At 50.3% G+C, this 18,152-nt stretch overlaps 2 protein-coding genes across 2 annotated transcripts; one reads left to right on the forward strand and one right to left on the reverse strand.

Annotated features, from left to right (window-relative positions):
- Window positions 1-1,585: 1,585 nt before the first annotated feature.
- Window positions 1,586-2,388, forward strand: LOC311218391 (feather keratin Cos1-2-like; the record flags this gene model as incomplete). The annotated part of the gene is made up of 2 exons (XM_084301069.1): window positions 1,586-1,684; window positions 2,053-2,388. 2 exons carry the CDS (start codon window positions 1,586-1,588, stop codon window positions 2,386-2,388), a joined length of 435 nt encoding a protein of 144 aa, XP_084157195.1.
- Window positions 2,389-6,720: 4,332 nt separating this feature from the next.
- On the reverse strand, window positions 6,721-7,026 carry LOC311218537 (feather keratin Cos1-1/Cos1-3/Cos2-1-like; the record flags this gene model as incomplete). Its single annotated transcript, XM_084301244.1, has 1 exon — window positions 6,721-7,026. The coding sequence occupies one exon, from the start codon at window positions 7,024-7,026 to the stop codon at window positions 6,721-6,723; it is 306 nt and encodes a 101-aa protein (XP_084157370.1).
- Window positions 7,027-18,152: the final 11,126 nt, after the last annotated feature.

The raw sequence follows: 18,152 nt of genomic DNA on the forward strand, positions 1-18,152 counted from the left end.
ACAGGCTCTCAGCAGATGAAATAACCCTTATTTTCAGAGGGCTCTTTGTCAGGGTCTGCAGCTACTCGGGTAGGAGGGCATGCCTGGAGAGATGAGGATAAGGGAGGTGGTGACACTGGGTCTGGGGCAGGTGGCTTCAACAAAACACCACTGACACTGTAAGAGTCCTGGAACATCTAGGGTGTGCAACACCATCCCAGTCTGGCTGTAGCGCTATATCCCAAAATAAACCTCAGTGAGAGACCTCCCAGGAGCAGCCCTTCCTCACTATTCAGGTTTGGAAATGCAGGAGACCTAGTTCCACAGCCCCACAGTATGTCAGAAAACGGAATTCCATCATTACTTTCCATCATATCTCTTTGAAACCTTGGCAATTAATTTCCTATCATATTTTCCAAATTTGTCGGACTGAGGATGCTGCCAACGGCAGAATTTTTCCGCTTAGATAAATCGTTTAATTAATAATAATCTTTCCTTAGTAATTATTTTTTCATTTCATACTGCTGCCACAGTAGCGACTGGCAATACAGGAGAGGTCACAGCACCCGGAGTTGATGGGGACTCCGTCACAGCTGAGGATGCTGCCAACTGCAGCAGAGGTGGAGGATCCCACAACGGTGTTCTGCGGGAAGGAGCTGAGGATGGGGCCGGGCAGGGTCACCACCACAGGAGAGGGCTGGATGACGATGGTGGAGTTGCACTTGGACTTATTGAACCTCACTTGGTTCACATGGGCCCACTTCTAAAGCTTCTCTAGATCCCTTTGGTTGACATCCCTTCCTTCTGTTTTATCCACTGCACCACTCAGTTTGGTTAGCCTGAGTAGCAGCGGTAAGGGAATCCGATGGAGTGCCCCTACTGAGCGCTGGTTAGTGTCATGTCAGAAATAAGCTTCCATCATATAAGGAGAAGGTGTATGTTTTTTTAATTTTTTTTTTTTTAAACAAAAATGAAAGGCATCAAGGCATGGGTGTGAAGAAGGAATTCTTTAGGGACAGGATCTGCACTGCGTGTCTTGGAAAAAATCCACATAGTTCTGTCTGATGCTGCACAAACGCCGGGTCACCTGCACATGAAAGATTTACTCTATGTCTACATTCCTCTTCTTATTCCTTATAAATAAAACAGACAATGTCCTGTTGGGCCTTTCTTTTGTGATCCAGAAAGGGCCCTGAACAACCTCTCCCCCCATACAGACATCCCTGGGTCAGAGCAGGAGGAGGCAAAGCAGGCCAGCAGGTTTTCCCTGAGGACAGTGTTAGGTGGATTAGGGTCACAGTAGGAGTTGGGACACCTGTCGCAAAAAGGGCTCTAAAGAGCCCCTAAGGAGTCACCCAGGCTGACACCATCTGCCTTTACCGGACTCTTCCAGCATGTGAGCTGAGTCTTCTGCCCACAATGACATGTGTTGCCTGGGAATGCTTGGGCCTTCCTACCTGCCACTCAAAAGGCAACATAACTGGGAAACAGCATAAGCAGGAAATGAAAAACATCATCACAGGAAGGAAATACACAGCCCATATCATTAGCTGGGACGTTTTGCATCCAAGAGGAGCTTGTCAGGAAATAATCACTGCTTCAAGGGATGTCTCTGGACATGGGGCAGCTAAGGTCCACTATAAAAGCCAGCCCAGCTCCATGCTCCCTCATCCACTTCTCTGGCCTTCTCCTCCTTGGGAACCAGGTGAGTGTGAAGCCCCTTCTTGTCCTCCTCATTATCCGAGGTCTCATCTCCATGGACTTCTCAGCTACAATCAGCTCTGTTCTATGCCAAATTTCGGGGTTTCTGGTTGTGGAGGAGGGAAGCAGGTTTCTCACAGAGGGATGCTGGGTGTGCATTAAGATTGCTTCTGGACTAGGGCCTAGTCTGTAGCCAGATAGTCTCCGGTGTCTCCTTTTGGGCCCTGGCAGGATGAGGCCAAGAAGCCCTCACACATCCCTGCACAGCCTCCAGCTCTCACTATGGCCTGTGCCTTGGTTTTGTTAGGGTGTGGTGACAGGCTGCTTGTCATGCATCCCCATGTTCTGCTTCCTCCCTGCCCTCTCTCCCAGGTGAACCTCCTGCCCCCAGACATGTCCTGCTACGACCAGTGCCAGCCCTGCCTTCCGTGCCAACCCTGCGGCCCGACTCCACTGGCCAGCAGCTGCAATGAGCCCTGCGTCAGGCAGTGCCAGAACTCCACCATCGTCATCCAGCCCTCTCCTGTGGTGGTGACCCTGCCCGGCCCCATCCTCAGCTCCTTCCCGCAGAACACCGTTGTGGGATCCTCCACCTCTGCTGCCGTTGGCAGCATCCTCAGCTGTGACGGAGTCCCCATCAACTCCGGGTGCTGTGACCTCTCCTGTATTGCCAGTCGCTACTGTGGCAGCAGGTGCCGCCCCTGCTAAAGATGCCAGAAAGTGTCCCAGACCAGGACCCCAGGAACTCACAACATGCTGCTGGACAGAAGAACAGACCTTCACGCTCCTGTTTTAAGAGGGGCTGACCATCTCTGTCTTGTCCTGTAAAGACAGACAGGAAGGGGCCAACCTGGTCTCTCTGTCAACATGGCCAATGTTTACCTTTTCTGTTTTCCACTCACTCACTCTTTTTCTCTCTTTTCCTTGTTGCCTTCTGCTGCCCTCCAAGCTCTCTGTGAAGTCCCCAGAAACCAACCTGGTGTGACATGCAAGCCTCTCTCCACTTGTGGGTCCAGTTAAATGGATACCCTGTGGCAAGTCTGCCATTCAAAATCTGAACAGATTTTGGTGGCTCTTGCTGATCTCCACTCTCAGGGCCTCTTCTTGTAGTCACCTCTTTTCCCTCCTGAGATTCAATAAACTTTTGCAGCATCCCCGAGTGTGTCCCTGTCTGGTCTTTCCATCTGCAAAGAGATGGCCAAGGGAGAAAGCCATTGCTTTGGTGGGAATTTTGGTGTCCTTCCGGTGTCTGCCTACAGACTGGTTCTGTTTCATGTCTTTTTATGACATGAAGCTGATCAATGCAGTTGGTACAGCAGAACGAAGGGATACCATCCCAAGGGACCTGGAGAAGCTTGAGAAGTGGGCCCATGTGAACCTCATGAGGTTCAAGAAGTCCAACTGCAAGGTGCCGCACCTGGTTTGGGGCAATCCCAGGCATGGGCACAGAATGGGTGAAGTCATTGAGAGCAGCCCTGCAGAGATGGACTTTTGCGGGTTCTGGTGGACAAGAAGTGCAACATGAGCCATCAGCACGCACTTGTAACACAGAATGGCAACTGCATCCCGGGCTGTATCAAGAGGAGTGGCCAGCAGGTCAATGGAGGTGATTGTCCCCCTCTGCTATGACCTTGTGAGGTCCCACTTGGAGTGCTGCAGCCAGGTCTGGGGTCCCCAGCACGAGAAGAATGTGGACCTGTTAGAGTAGGTCCTGAGGACAGCCACAAAATGATTGGAGAGCTGGAGCACTTCTCCTACAAAGAAAGTCTGAGAGAGCTGGGGGTGTTCAGTCTGCAGAAGAGAAGGCTCCAGAGAGACCTGATTGCAGCTCTTTAATACTTAAAAGGGCCCTATAAAAAGATGGAGAGCAACATCTAGTACATCAGGTAATGATAGGATTTAGGGGGAATGGCTTTAAAGTAAAGGAAGGGAGATTTAGATTAGATGTTAGGAGGAAACATAGAGGTTGTTGAGGCACTAGAACAGCATGCACAGAGAAGGTGTGTATGCCCAGTCCCTGGAGGTGTTCACGACCAGATTGCCCTGGACAACCTGATCTAGTGGGTGTCATCCCTGCCATGTCTTGGTCAGGATGCCTCTTATGCTTTTAGATGCCTTCTGTGTAGCGAGGATAATTTTGTTCTCTAGCTGTGTGGTCTAGCTCCTCTTCCTCTAATAGTGGGCCTAAAATGGGATCTTCTCTTCACACTCAAGGACCAGGATAGATCTGTTGGCATCTACCATCCACTGCCATGGGAGAGAAGGTATGTGCCTGTTTGGTGGGAAGCCTGTGGACTGAGCTCCTGCACCCTTCCTTGGCACAAGTGGCACTCCTGCTTCGATAATCCTGTGCTGCCCCTACATAGTAACTGACGGCTTCTTCTGGGACTTGCTACCTGTCATGCAGCTGGCGTCTGCTGAGAGCTTCTGCACTGCTGTGCTCCTTGATTACAATAGCACCATCACTTTTCCTGTCTTCCTTGAGCTCCTGTAGGGTGTTCCTTGTTGCCCTCTGGAAGTAGGCTTGTGAGGAGACACAAGACACCGTCTGCTCACTCTCACTTGGCTGCAGTTGTGTTGTGCCTGGGGCCATGCTCCTTCCTCTCTACCCACCCCATTGCGAACATCGCCCTGAACAGTGGTGTTCATCATCTCCAGGGCTGTGATGCCCCTGCTCCATGCACCAACCTAGAGCCTGAAGACCTATAAGGTGAAGGAAGCCATGGGAAAACTGAGAAACAAAGGGTGTTTGTTTCTTTGTTTGTTTTCTCTGACAGATGATGAGGGAGGCAGTGAGGAGACCAAATGGGGGGGAGGGGGCACACCACTTGTGGGGGGCTATGCGGGGCTGTGGCCGTGTTTATGCTAGCGCGATTATCAGATTGGGGATGTTTTCAGTTGGGACGCTAAGAAAAGGGAACACAATCAACAAGCATACAGAGACAGCGACCAGACCAAAGAAACATGAAGGCGATCACGACAGAAACCTCGCAATTCACACCGGTTGTTGGCCTATCAAGATGCCACAGGTGCCACTGCCAGGAAGATCAGCCTGAGCCTTGCAACTGCAATGGTTGTGAAACATGGACGCCGGCAGGAATGGGTGTGGGATAGACCTATACAAACCCATGTGGGGACGTGCAGGGTAAGGGGAGCTGGGAGGAGCACACAAGGGCAGACGGAGCGGGGTGTCCTGTCCTCTTCTGGAATCTGTCCTTACCTGTGTGCACGTGTACTGCAAGGAGAAAATGCCAGCTCCTGGTAGAAAAATGAGAGCAGATTTGGTGCCAGCTGCCAGAGTCAGACTGGGGGCGAGGCTGCCCCCGGCCTATGCTGTCAGCTGCTGGAGCCAGGAGGTCCCTGTGCAGCTCCTGGAGCAGGGGGAGGAGGTCTCGGCCTCCAGGCAAATGCATCAGGAGCATTTTGGGCCCCCAAAAGCAGCTACTGCCAGTACCAGACTGGGTATATCTTCCCCAAACGGGGCATACACATCCCTGTCTGTGTGTCTCCTGGATATGTGCTCAGCTTCCATAACCGTGGAGCCTGCAAAGGGGAACGTGGGCAGCTGCACTCCTCAGCCTGGGCAGAGGCCATAAGAGGAGACACAAGACACTGTCTGCTCGCTCTTACTTGGCTATGGTTGTGTTTTGCCCTGGGACATGCTCCCTCCTCTATACACATCCCTTGCCAACATCTCCCTGAACAAAATAGCATCCATATTATCCAGTGCTGTGATGATTCCCCTCCTCTTCCCTTCCCTCCCCTCCCCTGCCTTCCTCTCCTGTCCCCTCCTCTCCCCTCGCTTCCCCTCCTCTCTTCCTTCCCTTACCCTCCCTCTATCTCTCTGCAAAAGCCAGGGATGTCTTCTCCATCTCCAAGGGGCAGTGCCCAAGAGACAATCCTCTGCAGTGTGTGTCGTGGTTTAACCCGACTGGCAGCTAAACACCACGCAGCCGTTCGCTCACCCTCCCCCCTCCCTCTCTGGGACGGGGGAGAGAAATGGAAAGTGAAGCCCGTGAGTTGAGATAAAGACAGTTTAATAAGACAGGAAAATAATAATAATAATAATAATAATAATACAATGATGATAATAGTACTACTAATAATAATATGTACAAACAAGTGATGCACAATGCAATTGCTCACCACCCGCTGACCGATGCCCAGCTTAGCCCCGAGCAGTCCGGCCCCCTCCCCCCAGCTAGCCACCCCTATATATTGTTTAGCATGACGTCAGATGGTATGGAATACCCCTTTGGCTAGTTCGGGTCACCTGTCCTGGGTCTGTCCCCTCCCAGCTCTTACTGCACCCCCAGCCTGCTTGTTGGCAGGACAGAGCAAAAGTCTGAGGTGTCCTTGGCTTGGTATAAGCACTGCTCTGCAACAATTAAAACATCGGGGTGTTATCAGCACTCTTCTCATCCTAAGCCAAAACACAGCATTCCACCAGCTACTAGGAAGAAAATTAATTCTTTTCTAACTGAAACCAGGACAGTGTGTCACAAATTGCCATTCTTCTGTGAGTGGGGAAGGGGTTCCATAAACACCCATCTTATACCCACCAAGGGCAAAGCCATCCTCCCCAGGCAGCTCAGATGGGCATACACGGAGGGAAGAAAAATCTACACACAAGGCTGGGATGCAGAAATCTTTAATGAGTGTAGAGAGGAAAAGGAGGTCACTCCAAGCAGAAGCCCCTCAGTGTGGGAATCACCAAGGCCAACATAGAGGTAGTGTCCCTTGCTCATGGTGGAGTTCATGCAGGGCATGTGTCTGCTGTTACCACAGTGGGAGGGCTGGCACTAAGGAGCCCCACAGACCAAGGGAGAAGAAGAGCACATGGAAAAGGAAGAGAAGGAGGTAGGTGGAGAGATGGAAGGAGAGGCATGAACCATGTTTTCAGAAAGCACAGGCTGGCCCCTTCCTGCCAGCATTTGCCACAGGAGCTGAGAAAGCAATGGCCTGAAGATTCCTCCTTTGTGTAGCACCATATACGAAGTTCCTGGGAGAAGAACCCCAGGGCCATGGCCACTGGCTTCTTTAGCAGGGCAGGCACCTTCTGCCACAGTAGCGGCTGGAAATGCCAGAGAGGTCACAGCAGCCGGAGGTGATGGGGACTCCGTCACAGCTGAGGATGCTGCCAACGGCAGCGGAGGTGGAGGATCCCACAACGGTGTTCTGTGGGAAGGAGCTGAGGATGGGGCCGGGCAGGGTCACCACCACGGGAGAGGGCTCAATGACAACGGTGGAGTTCTGGCACTGCCTGACGCAGGGCTCGTTGCAGCTGCTTGCCAGTGGAGTCGGGCCACAGGGCCGGCATGGCAGGCACTGGTTGTAGCAGGACATGTCTTGGGCTGGAGATGCACCTGGGAAAGATGGTAGAGAGGAAGCAGAGCGCATGGGTAGGTGAGGATCATCTCAGTTACCCCATCACAAAAGAGCCAAGGCAACTGCTGAAGGTGGATGTGGAGGCTGTGCCAGGAGGCACATGGTCTTCATCACTTTGTCCTGACAAGGCCCTTCAAAGAGCAGCCTGGCTCAGGAACACCCTCACATAGTACATAAACCAAAAGCTTCCTCAGACCCCTTTCCCAACCTCTCCCTATACAGAACTTCTCTATCCAGCCCTCTCCCATGGCAAGGAACTCCAAGGCACTGAACTCCATAGCTCTGAGCCACCATCGGATTTGATGTCTATTGATGCAAGATCCCTTCCACTTTGGAAGAGGAGGAGAGAGGGCTTCAGACTCACCTGGTTCCCAAGGAGGACAAGGCGAGAGAATTGGATGAGAGAGCAGGGAGCTGAGCTGCCTTTTATACTGGTCCTTCATTGCTGCTGGCCCAGAGTCTCCCTTGACAGAGGTAACAATTTTCTGACAAGCTCATCTTGAATGCAAGCCATCCCAACAAATGATATGGGCTGTGCGTTGGTTTCCTGCACTGCTGCCTTTTCATTTCCAGATTTTAGGTCATGGCCATGCCCCAGCAATAGCTTCTTTAGAGTGCTGGGATGAAACGTCCAAGTATTTCTAGGGCAGGAATGCATCTGTGAGGGCGGAATACTCATCTCAAGTGCGGCATATGTCTTGAGTAGTCAGGTGATGTGTTTCTGGGTGACACTGTTGGGGATGTTTAAAGTGCCATTCTGAGGAAGAAGTTCCACCAAGTCTCAGAAAAATGCCCAAGGTCTCCTATGCATGAAGATATTGAACATCCTTCCCATTCCTTTCCTCCTCAACTCACTCTGATGGTCCCTTGTTACATCCCCTAGTGTGTGATTTGTTGTACTGGCTTTTGATCGTATCCCCATTTACACTGCTCTCCAGGATTAACATTCTTTCCGCTTTTGACTCTGCCCTTCTCTGTGCAGTCTGTAAATTCATAAGCGATGCCGTAGAATCACAGAATGGCAGAATCATAGAATGTCTTTCATTGGAATGGACCTTAAAGATCATCTAGATCAACCTCCCTTGCCATGTGCATGAATACTTTCCACTGGAATAGACTACTCAGAATGCCATCCAATGTGGCTGAGGTGGTGTTACCCAGCTCTGCATCTGAATACCACCACAGCTGCTCTCTCACTCACCCTCCTCAAAGGGAAAGGGGAGAAAATACGGTGAAATGAGCTCAAGGTTTGAGATAAGGACAGAGAAATCACTCAAAAATTGTTGTTATGGACAAAACAGTCTCAGTATTCTGAGATTAAGAAAACATATTGCCTATTACTAACTAGCTAGAGAAGTGAGAAACAAAGAAAACAAACTAAAACCACTTTCTCTTGGGCCAGAGGTGTATATGAACTTGGATAGCCACCAAAGTCATATAGCTTTGGTCAGCAGAAAGCCCTGGGAACGTGATGATTAGGAGGATATAGGGAACACCAAAAGGTTGTTTTTGTAGTATAAGCGCTAACATGAAGTTGCTTAACCTTGGACAGTGAGAAAATACCAAAGTGCTCATAGGCTGTATTCTGTCACTAGGAGGTTTCTATGGTATTGCGCTATCTCAGCACAGATACAGAAGAGCCAATAAAAAATTCTTTTCCTTTGCTTGCAACTTGCATTGGAGTCTGGGTGTTCATTGCAAGTTCTTCCCCACATCCACCCTCTTCCAGCTCCTCTGAAGAAAACCTTGCCATGTAAATCCACCTGAACAGGCCTTGAATATTTCTAGGGATGGGGCTTCCACAGGTTCTCTGGGGAACCTCTTCCTCTCTGTCATCACCCCCATAGTAAACAATTTCTTCCTAATAACTTACCTAAATCTACTCTTCTTTAGTTTAAAACCATTACCCCTTGACATACTCCAGCCCTCTGATCCTCTTCGTGGCCCTCCTTTGGACCCACTCTAACAGGTCTTTGTCTCTCTTGTGCTGGGAGCCCCAGAGCTGAATGCAGCACTCCAGTTGATGTCTTCCTGGAGCAACGTAGAGGGGGACAATCACCTCCCACCACCTGCTGCTCACGCCTCTTTCAATGCAGCTTAGATTATGGTTGGCCTTTTGGGCTCTAAGTGCACTTTGCTTGCTCATGTTGAGTTTTTCATCAAACACCTCCACCAAGTCCTTCTCTTCAGGGCTCCTCTCAACCTATTCACACAGCTCATACCTATTAACACAGCTTACAACCTATTAACCCAGCTCATAGTTGTGATTGGGATTGCCCTGATCCACACGAAGGACCTTGCACTTGGCCTTGTTGAACCTCATAAGACTTGCATGGGCCCACTTCTCAAGCCTGGCTAGGTCTCCATGAATGGAATCCCTTCCCTCTAACGTGTCAAATGCACCTCTTGGTATCATCAACAAACTTTCCGAGTGCCACTCAGTGGCACACACTCCATGTCCCCAGGAAAGATATTAATTAATACCGGTCTCAGTACAGACCCTTGAGGGATACCAAGGGTCCATTAGCGGCATGGTCTGAGCGCGACCATGCAGCTAATTTTTTATCCACCGAGCATTCCATCTGTCAAATCCATGCCTTCCCAGCTCAGAGAGAAGGATGTTGTGCCGGATGGTGTCAAATACTTGGCACAAGTCCAGGCAGATGATGTCAATTGCTCTTTCCATATCCACCATTGTAAAAGAACCACCAGATTTGTCAGGCACAATCACATTATAAGAGTAAATATCACACCCCTAATCTGAGAGACCCTGCCCTAACGAGGGACCCTTCCTCTCTGAGGATGTGCAGAACAATTCTGACATGGCAACACTATGCTAATTAAGGAAGCAATCAGAGGCAATGGGATTATACAAGCACATAAACGTATTGAGAAGGGGTTGTATAAAAGTAGTGAGGAAATTTCTAAGGGGTGCCAGATTTGTGGGAAGTCACTGGGTACCCTGACTTGCACAATTCCAAAATAAACAATCTCTAAAACCTTCTGTGCGTATTGGCTCATTGCACACCAGATAATGGATCTGGAATTTTAACCCGCTTGTGCCCCCTCCCAGCTTTTTATGCACCTCCAGCCTCCTTGGTGGGAGCCTGGTATGAGAAGATGAAAAGTCCTTAAATTAGTAGAACAAGAGTACTGCAGAAGTTAAAATGTATGTGTCATTGGATGAGAATTCCCTTTTCAATCTTAGGTTTTCTTGGTGTCACCATCTCCTGGCAAACCAGTACCTAGGTATTGATAACCCTGATGGGCTTAATCACCTTGTCAGTAGGTGCTCCACACACCCTCGTGGTGACCCAGCACTGGGGACTTGATAACACCAGTGCCCTTTCTCACCACAACAATGGCTGTCTCCACACACTGGGGCCAGTGAAAGGGAGAGACAAGGAGGCAGGGGTGCACATTAAAAGCCCCCTTCCACATGATGGATATTTGCCTTACTGTTGGTTATGCTAACCACACTGCCAGGCATCAGGAGCAGGGGCTGCCACTCACCTGGCTAACTGCAAGCCCCAGGGGTCCTTGCTGGGAAGGCTCAGCTCAGAGTTCCATGCAAGCACTGGTGAGAAGGAGTTGTTCCTCACAGCACCTGCACCTTCCTGTATAAAGCTGCATGCTGCAGGTGCCAAAGTGGGCTCAGTGCACACAGGTAGACAGCGATTTCCTGGAGCTTGGCATCTTGCATGTGGAGAAGCACCTGGGAGTTCTCCATGGAGAGCACAGAGGAGATCCTCCCGGAATGCACATGAGGCTTGAACCTGCTCACCTGCAGCAAGAATTGAGTGGATTGTGTCAGGTGCTGCTGGTACCAGAAGATGTAGGGAGCAGAGGTGCTGGTGGAGAAATTGCAGTGCAGAGTAGCATTGTGTCCCACCTCGATGGCAGTTTCTTGGGCAAACTGCACCACAGAGTCCTTCTGTGCATGACCTGCAAAGCCAGAACAGCATCTCAGCACTGCTTGAAGATGTATCTGTTCTCCCCCTCTCTCCTTTGTGTATCATTTCACCAACTTTCTCACTGTCTCCACTCTCCATCTCCCTTTTCATGGGATGTGAAATGCTGAGCTAAGTACACATGCACTCTTCTTTCTGCAGATGCTATTCCCATACCCAAGTCTGTCAGCTTACCTGCTTTTTAGCAGTATCTCACCAGGCTTTGAGTCTATCTGCTCTCTTTCTCCCTCAGCTCTATTAACAGTTTGTTTCTCTTCCTGCAGCACAAGAGATGAGCCATTCCTTCCGTACCTCATGTCATTATTTTTTACTGCAACATTTACTCCATACTTCACACAAGATTATTTTTCCTTGCTGTGTCCTCATGTAGCATCTCTATTCTTGCATGGACTTCTTTCCATGTTTACCAAGGATTACGTCCATCTCCACATACGCTGACAGAATTTTGACCAGAACATCTAGGAGGGCACAACCTCCTATTTGCCATCCTGATCTGTTCCCTAGCAGCAACCTCTCTTTCACCATCCATACATATGAACAACGCATGTAAGATTGCTAGGCATCTGCAAAGGAAACATGCAGATGCTTATTCATCCCTGTACACTCGTTGCTTCTGACATCTCCCAGACTGATTCCTGTACCCATCTGCAGCCCCTGCTCTCCCTACAGAAAGCACTTCCAGTTCTTCCAGGGAGGCAGGAGTCCAATTTCCCCCCTCCAGAAGTGATGGGATGCCATCTTGCCCTTAGCTTGCTCTCCTGAAAGTCAGGTCACAACTGAAGGCCTCCATGCCAACAGGCATGCATGGATGGACAAGGAGCAACTGGTAAACTGTATGAGAAAGAAGAGGCCTACAGAAAATGGAAGTGAGGACAGATACCCTGGAAGGAACACAGAGGAATCATCAGAAGCCAGGGATCAGGTTAGGAAAACTAAAGCCCTATTAGAATTTAATTTGGCCAAGGACATCAAGGACAACAAGAAAGGCTTCTCTAGGTATATCTGTGATAAAAGGAAGACCAGGGAAATTTCAGGTCCTCTCCAGAAGGAAACAGGGAACCTGGTTACCCAGTATTTGGTGAAGGCTGAAGTATTCAATCATTTTTTTTGCCTCAGACTTCACCAGCAAAAGCTCTAGGCAGTCCTCAGCTGCATTAGCAGTGTTGCCAGCAGGTCGAGGGAGGTGATCATTCCCCTTTACTCAGCACTGGAGAGGCCACTCTGGGAGTAGCATGTCTGTGTCTTAGCTCTCCAGGACAGCAAAGTCAAAGACATCCTGGAGAGAAGCAATGACGGGCCACAGTGACGACTGGAGCATCACTCCTCTGAGGAAAGGCCAAGAGACCTGTGACTGCCCAGCCTGAAAAGGAGAACACCTGGGGGAATCTCATTCATGTATAGCAATAACTGAAGGGATGGTACAGAGAAGACAGAGCCAGGCTCCCCTCTGTGGGGACAAGTGCCAGGACAAGAAGCACTGTGCACAAAACTAAACCTTTTTTTTTTTTTTTTCTGTCAGGAGAGACAGGCCAGCTACCCAAGGTGGCAGAATTGCTTTTTACATGAGAGAGTGAAGTGACTACAATGTATTGAGTACTGTTCAGGGGCAGATGAGATGCGAGTTGAGAGTCTGTGGGTGAGAATTAAGGGACAGGCTGGCATGGCGGATACTGCTGTGGGTGTCTATTACAGGCCACCAGATCAGGATGAGGAAGTTGACAAGACCTTCTACAGGCAGCTGAGAGCAGCCTCGCAATTGCAGGCCCTGGTTATCATGGGGGATTTCATTTACCCTGACATTTTCTGTAAGGGTAGCCAGCCATCCACAGTCCAGGAGGTTCCCCTAGTGCACTGATGCAAATGGTGGATGTTCCAACTAGGAGAGGAGGGCTGCTGGATCTTGTCCTCACTAAAAAGGAGGGGCTGGTTGAAGGCTTGAAGTGAAGGTTGAGGGCAGCCTTGGTTGCAGTGACCATGAGATGGTGGAGTTCAGGATCTCATGGAATCTAAGGATCTCTTTAGAATTAAACTTTGCAAGAAGGGTCAAGGTGAACAGAAAGGGCTTCTACAAATACATTGCAAATCAAACAAACACCAGAGGCAATGTATATCCACTGATTAATGATATGGGTGCCCTGGTGACAAAAGATAAAGAGAAGTCAGAGTTACTGAATGCCTTCTTTGTCTCTGTCTATAATGCCAGAAGCTGTCCTGAGGAGCCCCATATTCCTGAGGCCCCAGATGAAGTCTGGATAAAGGAGGAGTTTGCCTTCATTGATGAGGACTGGATTAAGGACTGATTAAGTAAGCTGGACCACGGGTCCTGATGGGATGCACCTGTGTGTGCTGAGGAGGTTGGCGGAAGTCATTCCTAGGCCACTCTCCATCATCTTTGGTAAGTTGTGGGTAACGGGAGAAGTGCTTGAGGACTGGAGGAAAGCAAATGTCACTCCGGTGCCCTTGAAAGGGGCAATAAGGAGGACCAGGGTAACTATAGACTGGACAGCCTCACCTCTATCCCTAAAAAGGTGATGGAACAAGTTATCCTTGGTGTTGTCTCTAGGCTTATCAAGGAGAAAAGGGTCATTAGGGGCAGTCAACATAGCTTCACCTCGGGGAAGTCGTGCTTGACCAACCCGATAGGCTTTTATGAAGACATAACCAGATGGATAGGTGATGGTAAATTAGTGTACATGTTCTATCTTGATTTCAGTAATGCCTTTGACATCATCTCCCACAGCATCCTTGCTGCTAAACTGAGGAGGTGTGGCCTGGATGATCTGGTAGTGAGATACACTGTGAACTGGCTGAAGGGAAGAAGCCAGAGAATTGTGGTCAATAGGACAGAGTCTAGTTGGAAGCCTGTATCTAGTGGAGCCCCTCAAGGGTTGTTACTGGGACCGGTGATGAGGGAATAGAGTGCAGTGTCAGCAAGTTTGCTGATGACACTAAACTGGGAGGAGTGGCTGACGTTCTAAAAGGTTGTGCTGCCATCCAGTGGGACGTAGACAGGCTGGAGAGTTGGGCAGGGAGAAATTTAATGAAATAAAACAAGGGCAAGTGATGCCACCCACTAGATCAGGTTGTCCAGGGCAATCTGGTCTTGAACATCTCCAGTGACTGGGCATACACGCCTTCTCTGTGCTATTCTAGTGCCTCAACAACCTTTGTATTGCCTCCTAACATCTAATCTAAATCTCCCTTCTTTTACTTTAAAACCATTCCCCCTTTGACATCCCCCCATTGTCAAAAGACAAGAACAGATATGTGAACACAAGCAACCAGACACTCAGGTGAGTGCACAAGGTGAGCTTACGAGGACAGATGCTATGCTGGACCTCGTTCTCACAGCAACTGGGGCAGATAGCATGTGAATCTCAAGGGCAGCCTTGGCTGCCCTGACTGTGAAATGGTGAAATTTAGCATCCTGAGCACAGCAAGGAGGGAGGACAGCAAGCTTGCTGCCCTGGACTTTGGGAGAGCAGACTTTGTCCTCCTCAGGGATCTCCTTGGTAGTGTACCATGATACAAAACGCTGGAGGGAAGAGAGGCCTAAGAAAGCTCAGGCCTAAGAAAGCTCAGGAGAGATGCATCCTGACAAAATGCCAGCAAGCCTGCATGGATGAACAAGGAGCAACTGGTAAACTCTATGAGAAAAAGGAGGCCTATAGAGGGTGGAATCTAGGACAGATAGTCTGGGAGGAGCACAGAAAAATCATCAGAACATCCAGGGATTAGGTTAGGAAAGCTAAAAGCCCCATTAGAATTTAATTTGGCCAGGGACATCAAGGGCAACAAGAAAGGCTTCTCTAAGTAAATCTGTGATAAAAGGAAGACTAGGGAAATTGTGGACCTCTCCGGAAGGAAATGGAAAACCTGGTTACTCAGGATATGGTGAAGTCTGAGTTAGCCAATGGCTTTTTTGCTTCAGCCCTCACCAGCAAGAGCTCCAGCCACCTAGCCCAAGTCTCAGAAGGCAAGAGCAGGGACTAGGAGAATGAAGAACCACTCATCGTACAGGAAGATCAGGTTCAAGACCAACAAAGGAACGTGAAGGTGCACAAGTGCATGGGATTAGATGAGATGCATCTGTGGGTCTTATGGGAAGTGGTGGGTGATGTTGCCAAACTACTGTGCATCCTAATTGAGAAGACAAAGGGAACTACTGCCAGCCTCACCTCTGTGACCCGCAAGATCATGGAACAGATCCTCCTGGAAACTATGCTTGCACACACAGAAAATAAGGAGATGATTGGTGAAAACAAACATGGCTTCACTAGGGGCAGATTGTGCCTGACAAATCTGGTGGTTCTTTTACAATGGTGGTGTAGTGGGTTTACGTGGCAAGGTTTTGGTAGCAGGGGGCCATAGGGGTGGTTTCTGTGAGAAAGATCTAGAAGCTGCCCCATGTTTGGGAAGGGCCCCATTGTTTTCCAGAGCTGAGCCAATAAGTGATGTTGTTTTGTGCCTCTGTGAGAGCATATTTAAGACAGGGAAAAAAACGCTGCACAACACAGCAGCTGGGAGAGTGAAGGGAGTAAGGAATGGCCTTGCAGGCACCAAGGTCAGTGTAGAAGGAGGAGGAGAGGTGCTCCAGGCGCCGGAGCAGAAGTCCCCTGAGGCCTGTGGTGAGGACCATGGTGAAGCAGGATGTCCTCCTGCAGCCCATGGAGTACCACGGTGGAGCAGGGTTCCATGCTGCAGCCCGTGGAGGAGACCACGGTAGAGCAGGTGGCCCTGCACCGATGGAGGCTGCCACCTGTGGAAGACCCCTGCCGGAGCAGATACCGGGCCGGACCTGTAGCCCGTGGAGAGGAGACAAAGCAGGAGCAGGTTACCTGGCAGGAGCTGCTGCCCGTGGGGGAGCCAGGTTGGAGTAGTTTTCTCCTGAGGGATGGACCCCGTGGTACGGAGCCATATCTGGAGCAGTTCTGGAAGAGCTGCTGCCCGTGGGAAGCCCACGCCGGATCAGTTCATTAAGGACTGCATCCTGTGGGAGGGAACCCACAGCACAGGGGATGAGAGTGATCGAGAAGGAGCGACAGAGAAGAAGCGCTGTAGACTGATCATAACCCCCATTCCCCCGTTCCCCTGCACCGCTCAGGGGGAGGAGGTGGAAGAGGGAGGATGGGGGGAGAAGGTGCTTTTGGTTTCTTTCCTTTGTTTCTCACTTCTCTAGCTTGTTAGTAATGAGCAATAAATCTTACTATCTTCTTATGCTGAGTCTGTTTTGCCTGTTACAATAATTATTGCGTGATTTTCTCATCCTTATCTCAACCTTTGAGCCTTTTTCACATATTTTCTCCCCATTCCTCTTTGAGGAGGGGCAGTGAGAGAGCGGCTGTGGTGGAGCTCGGCTGCCCACTCGAGCGGAACCACGACAGGTGGATAGGGAAAGAGCAATTGACATCATCTGCCTGGACTTGTGCCAAGTATTTGACACCATCCGGCACAACATCCTTCTCTCTGAGCTGGGGAGGCATGGATTTGACAGATGGAATGCTCGGTGGATAAAGAATTAGCTGCATGGTCGCGCTCAGACCATGCAGCTAATGGACCCTTGGTATCACAGAATCACAGAATTTCTAGGTTGGAAGAGACCTCAAGATCATTGAGTCCAACCTCTGACCTAACGCTAACAGTCCCCACTAAACCATATCCCTAAGCTCTACATCTAAACGTCTTTTGAAGACTTCCAGGGATGGTGACTCCACCACTTCCCTGGGCAGCCTGTTCCAATGTCTAACAACCCTTTAGGTAAAGAAGTTCTTCCTAACATCTAACCTAAAACTCCCCTGGCGCAACTTTAGCCCATTCCCCCTCGTCCTGTCACCAGGCACATGGGAGAATAGACCAACCCCCACCTCACTACAGCCTCCCTTGAGGTACCTATAGAGAGCGATAAGGTCGCCCCTGAGCCTCCTCTTCTCCAGGCTGAACAAGCCCAGCTCCCTCAGCCACTCCTCATAGGACTTGTTCTCCAGGCCCCTCACCAGCTTCGTTGCCCTTCTCTGCACCCGCTCAATCACCTCCATGTCCTTCTTGTAGTGAGGGGCCCAAAACTGAACACAGTACTCAAGGTGCGGCCTCACCAGAGCTGAGTACAGGGGGACAATCACCTCCCTAGCCCTGCTGGTCACACTGTTCCTGATACAAGCCAGGATGCCGTTGGCCTTCTTGGCCACCTGAGCACACTGCTGGCTCATATTCAGCCGACTATCCACCATCACTCCCAGGTCCTTCTCTGCCTGGCAACTCTCCAACCATTCCTCTCCCAGCCTGTATCTCTGCTTGGGGCTATTGCGCCCCAGGTGCAGGACCCGGCACTTGGCCTTGTTGAACTTCATGCAGTTGACCTCAGCCCATCAGTGCAGCCTATCCAGATCCTCCTGCAGAGCTTTCCTACCCTCAAGCAGATCGACACACACACCTAACTTGGTGTCATCTGCGAACTTACTGAGGGTGCACTCGATGCCCTCGTCCAGATCATCGATGAAGATATTAAAGAGGACTGGCCCCAGCACCGAGCCCTGGGGGACGCCACTAGTGACTGGCCTCCAACTGGACTTGACTCCATTCACCACGACTCTTTGGGCCCGGCTATCCAGCCAGTTTCTAACCCAACGAAGCGTGCGCCAGTCCAAGCCAAGAGCAGTCAGTTTCTTGAGGAGAATGCTGTGGGAGACTGCATTCCTTTCATAAACCCATGCTGACTGGGCCTGATTGCCTGCTTGCCCTGCAAGTGCCGCATGATGACTCTCAAGAGAATCTGCTCCATGAGCTTCCCTGGCACTGAGGTCAAACTGACAGGCCTGTAGTTTCCCGGGTCTGCCCTCCGGCCCTTCTTGTAGATGGGCGTCACATTTGCTAGCCACCAGTCAACTGGGACCTCCCCCGATTGCCAGGACTGCTGATAAATGATGGACAGTGGCTTGGCCAGCTCCTCTGCCAGTTCTCTCAGTACCCTTGGGTGGATCCCATCCGGCCCCATCGATTTGTGCACATCCAAGTGCCGTAGCAGGTCACCAACCAGTTCTTCATGGATAGTGAGGGCCACATCCTGCTCCCCATCCCCTTCCACCAGCTCAGGGTACTGAGCATCCAGAGAACAAC

Source organism: Netta rufina, assembly GCF_964035555.1.
Source record: "Netta rufina genome assembly, chromosome: 24".
In the NCBI taxonomy this organism is placed as follows: Eukaryota; Metazoa; Chordata; class Aves; order Anseriformes; family Anatidae; genus Netta; species Netta rufina.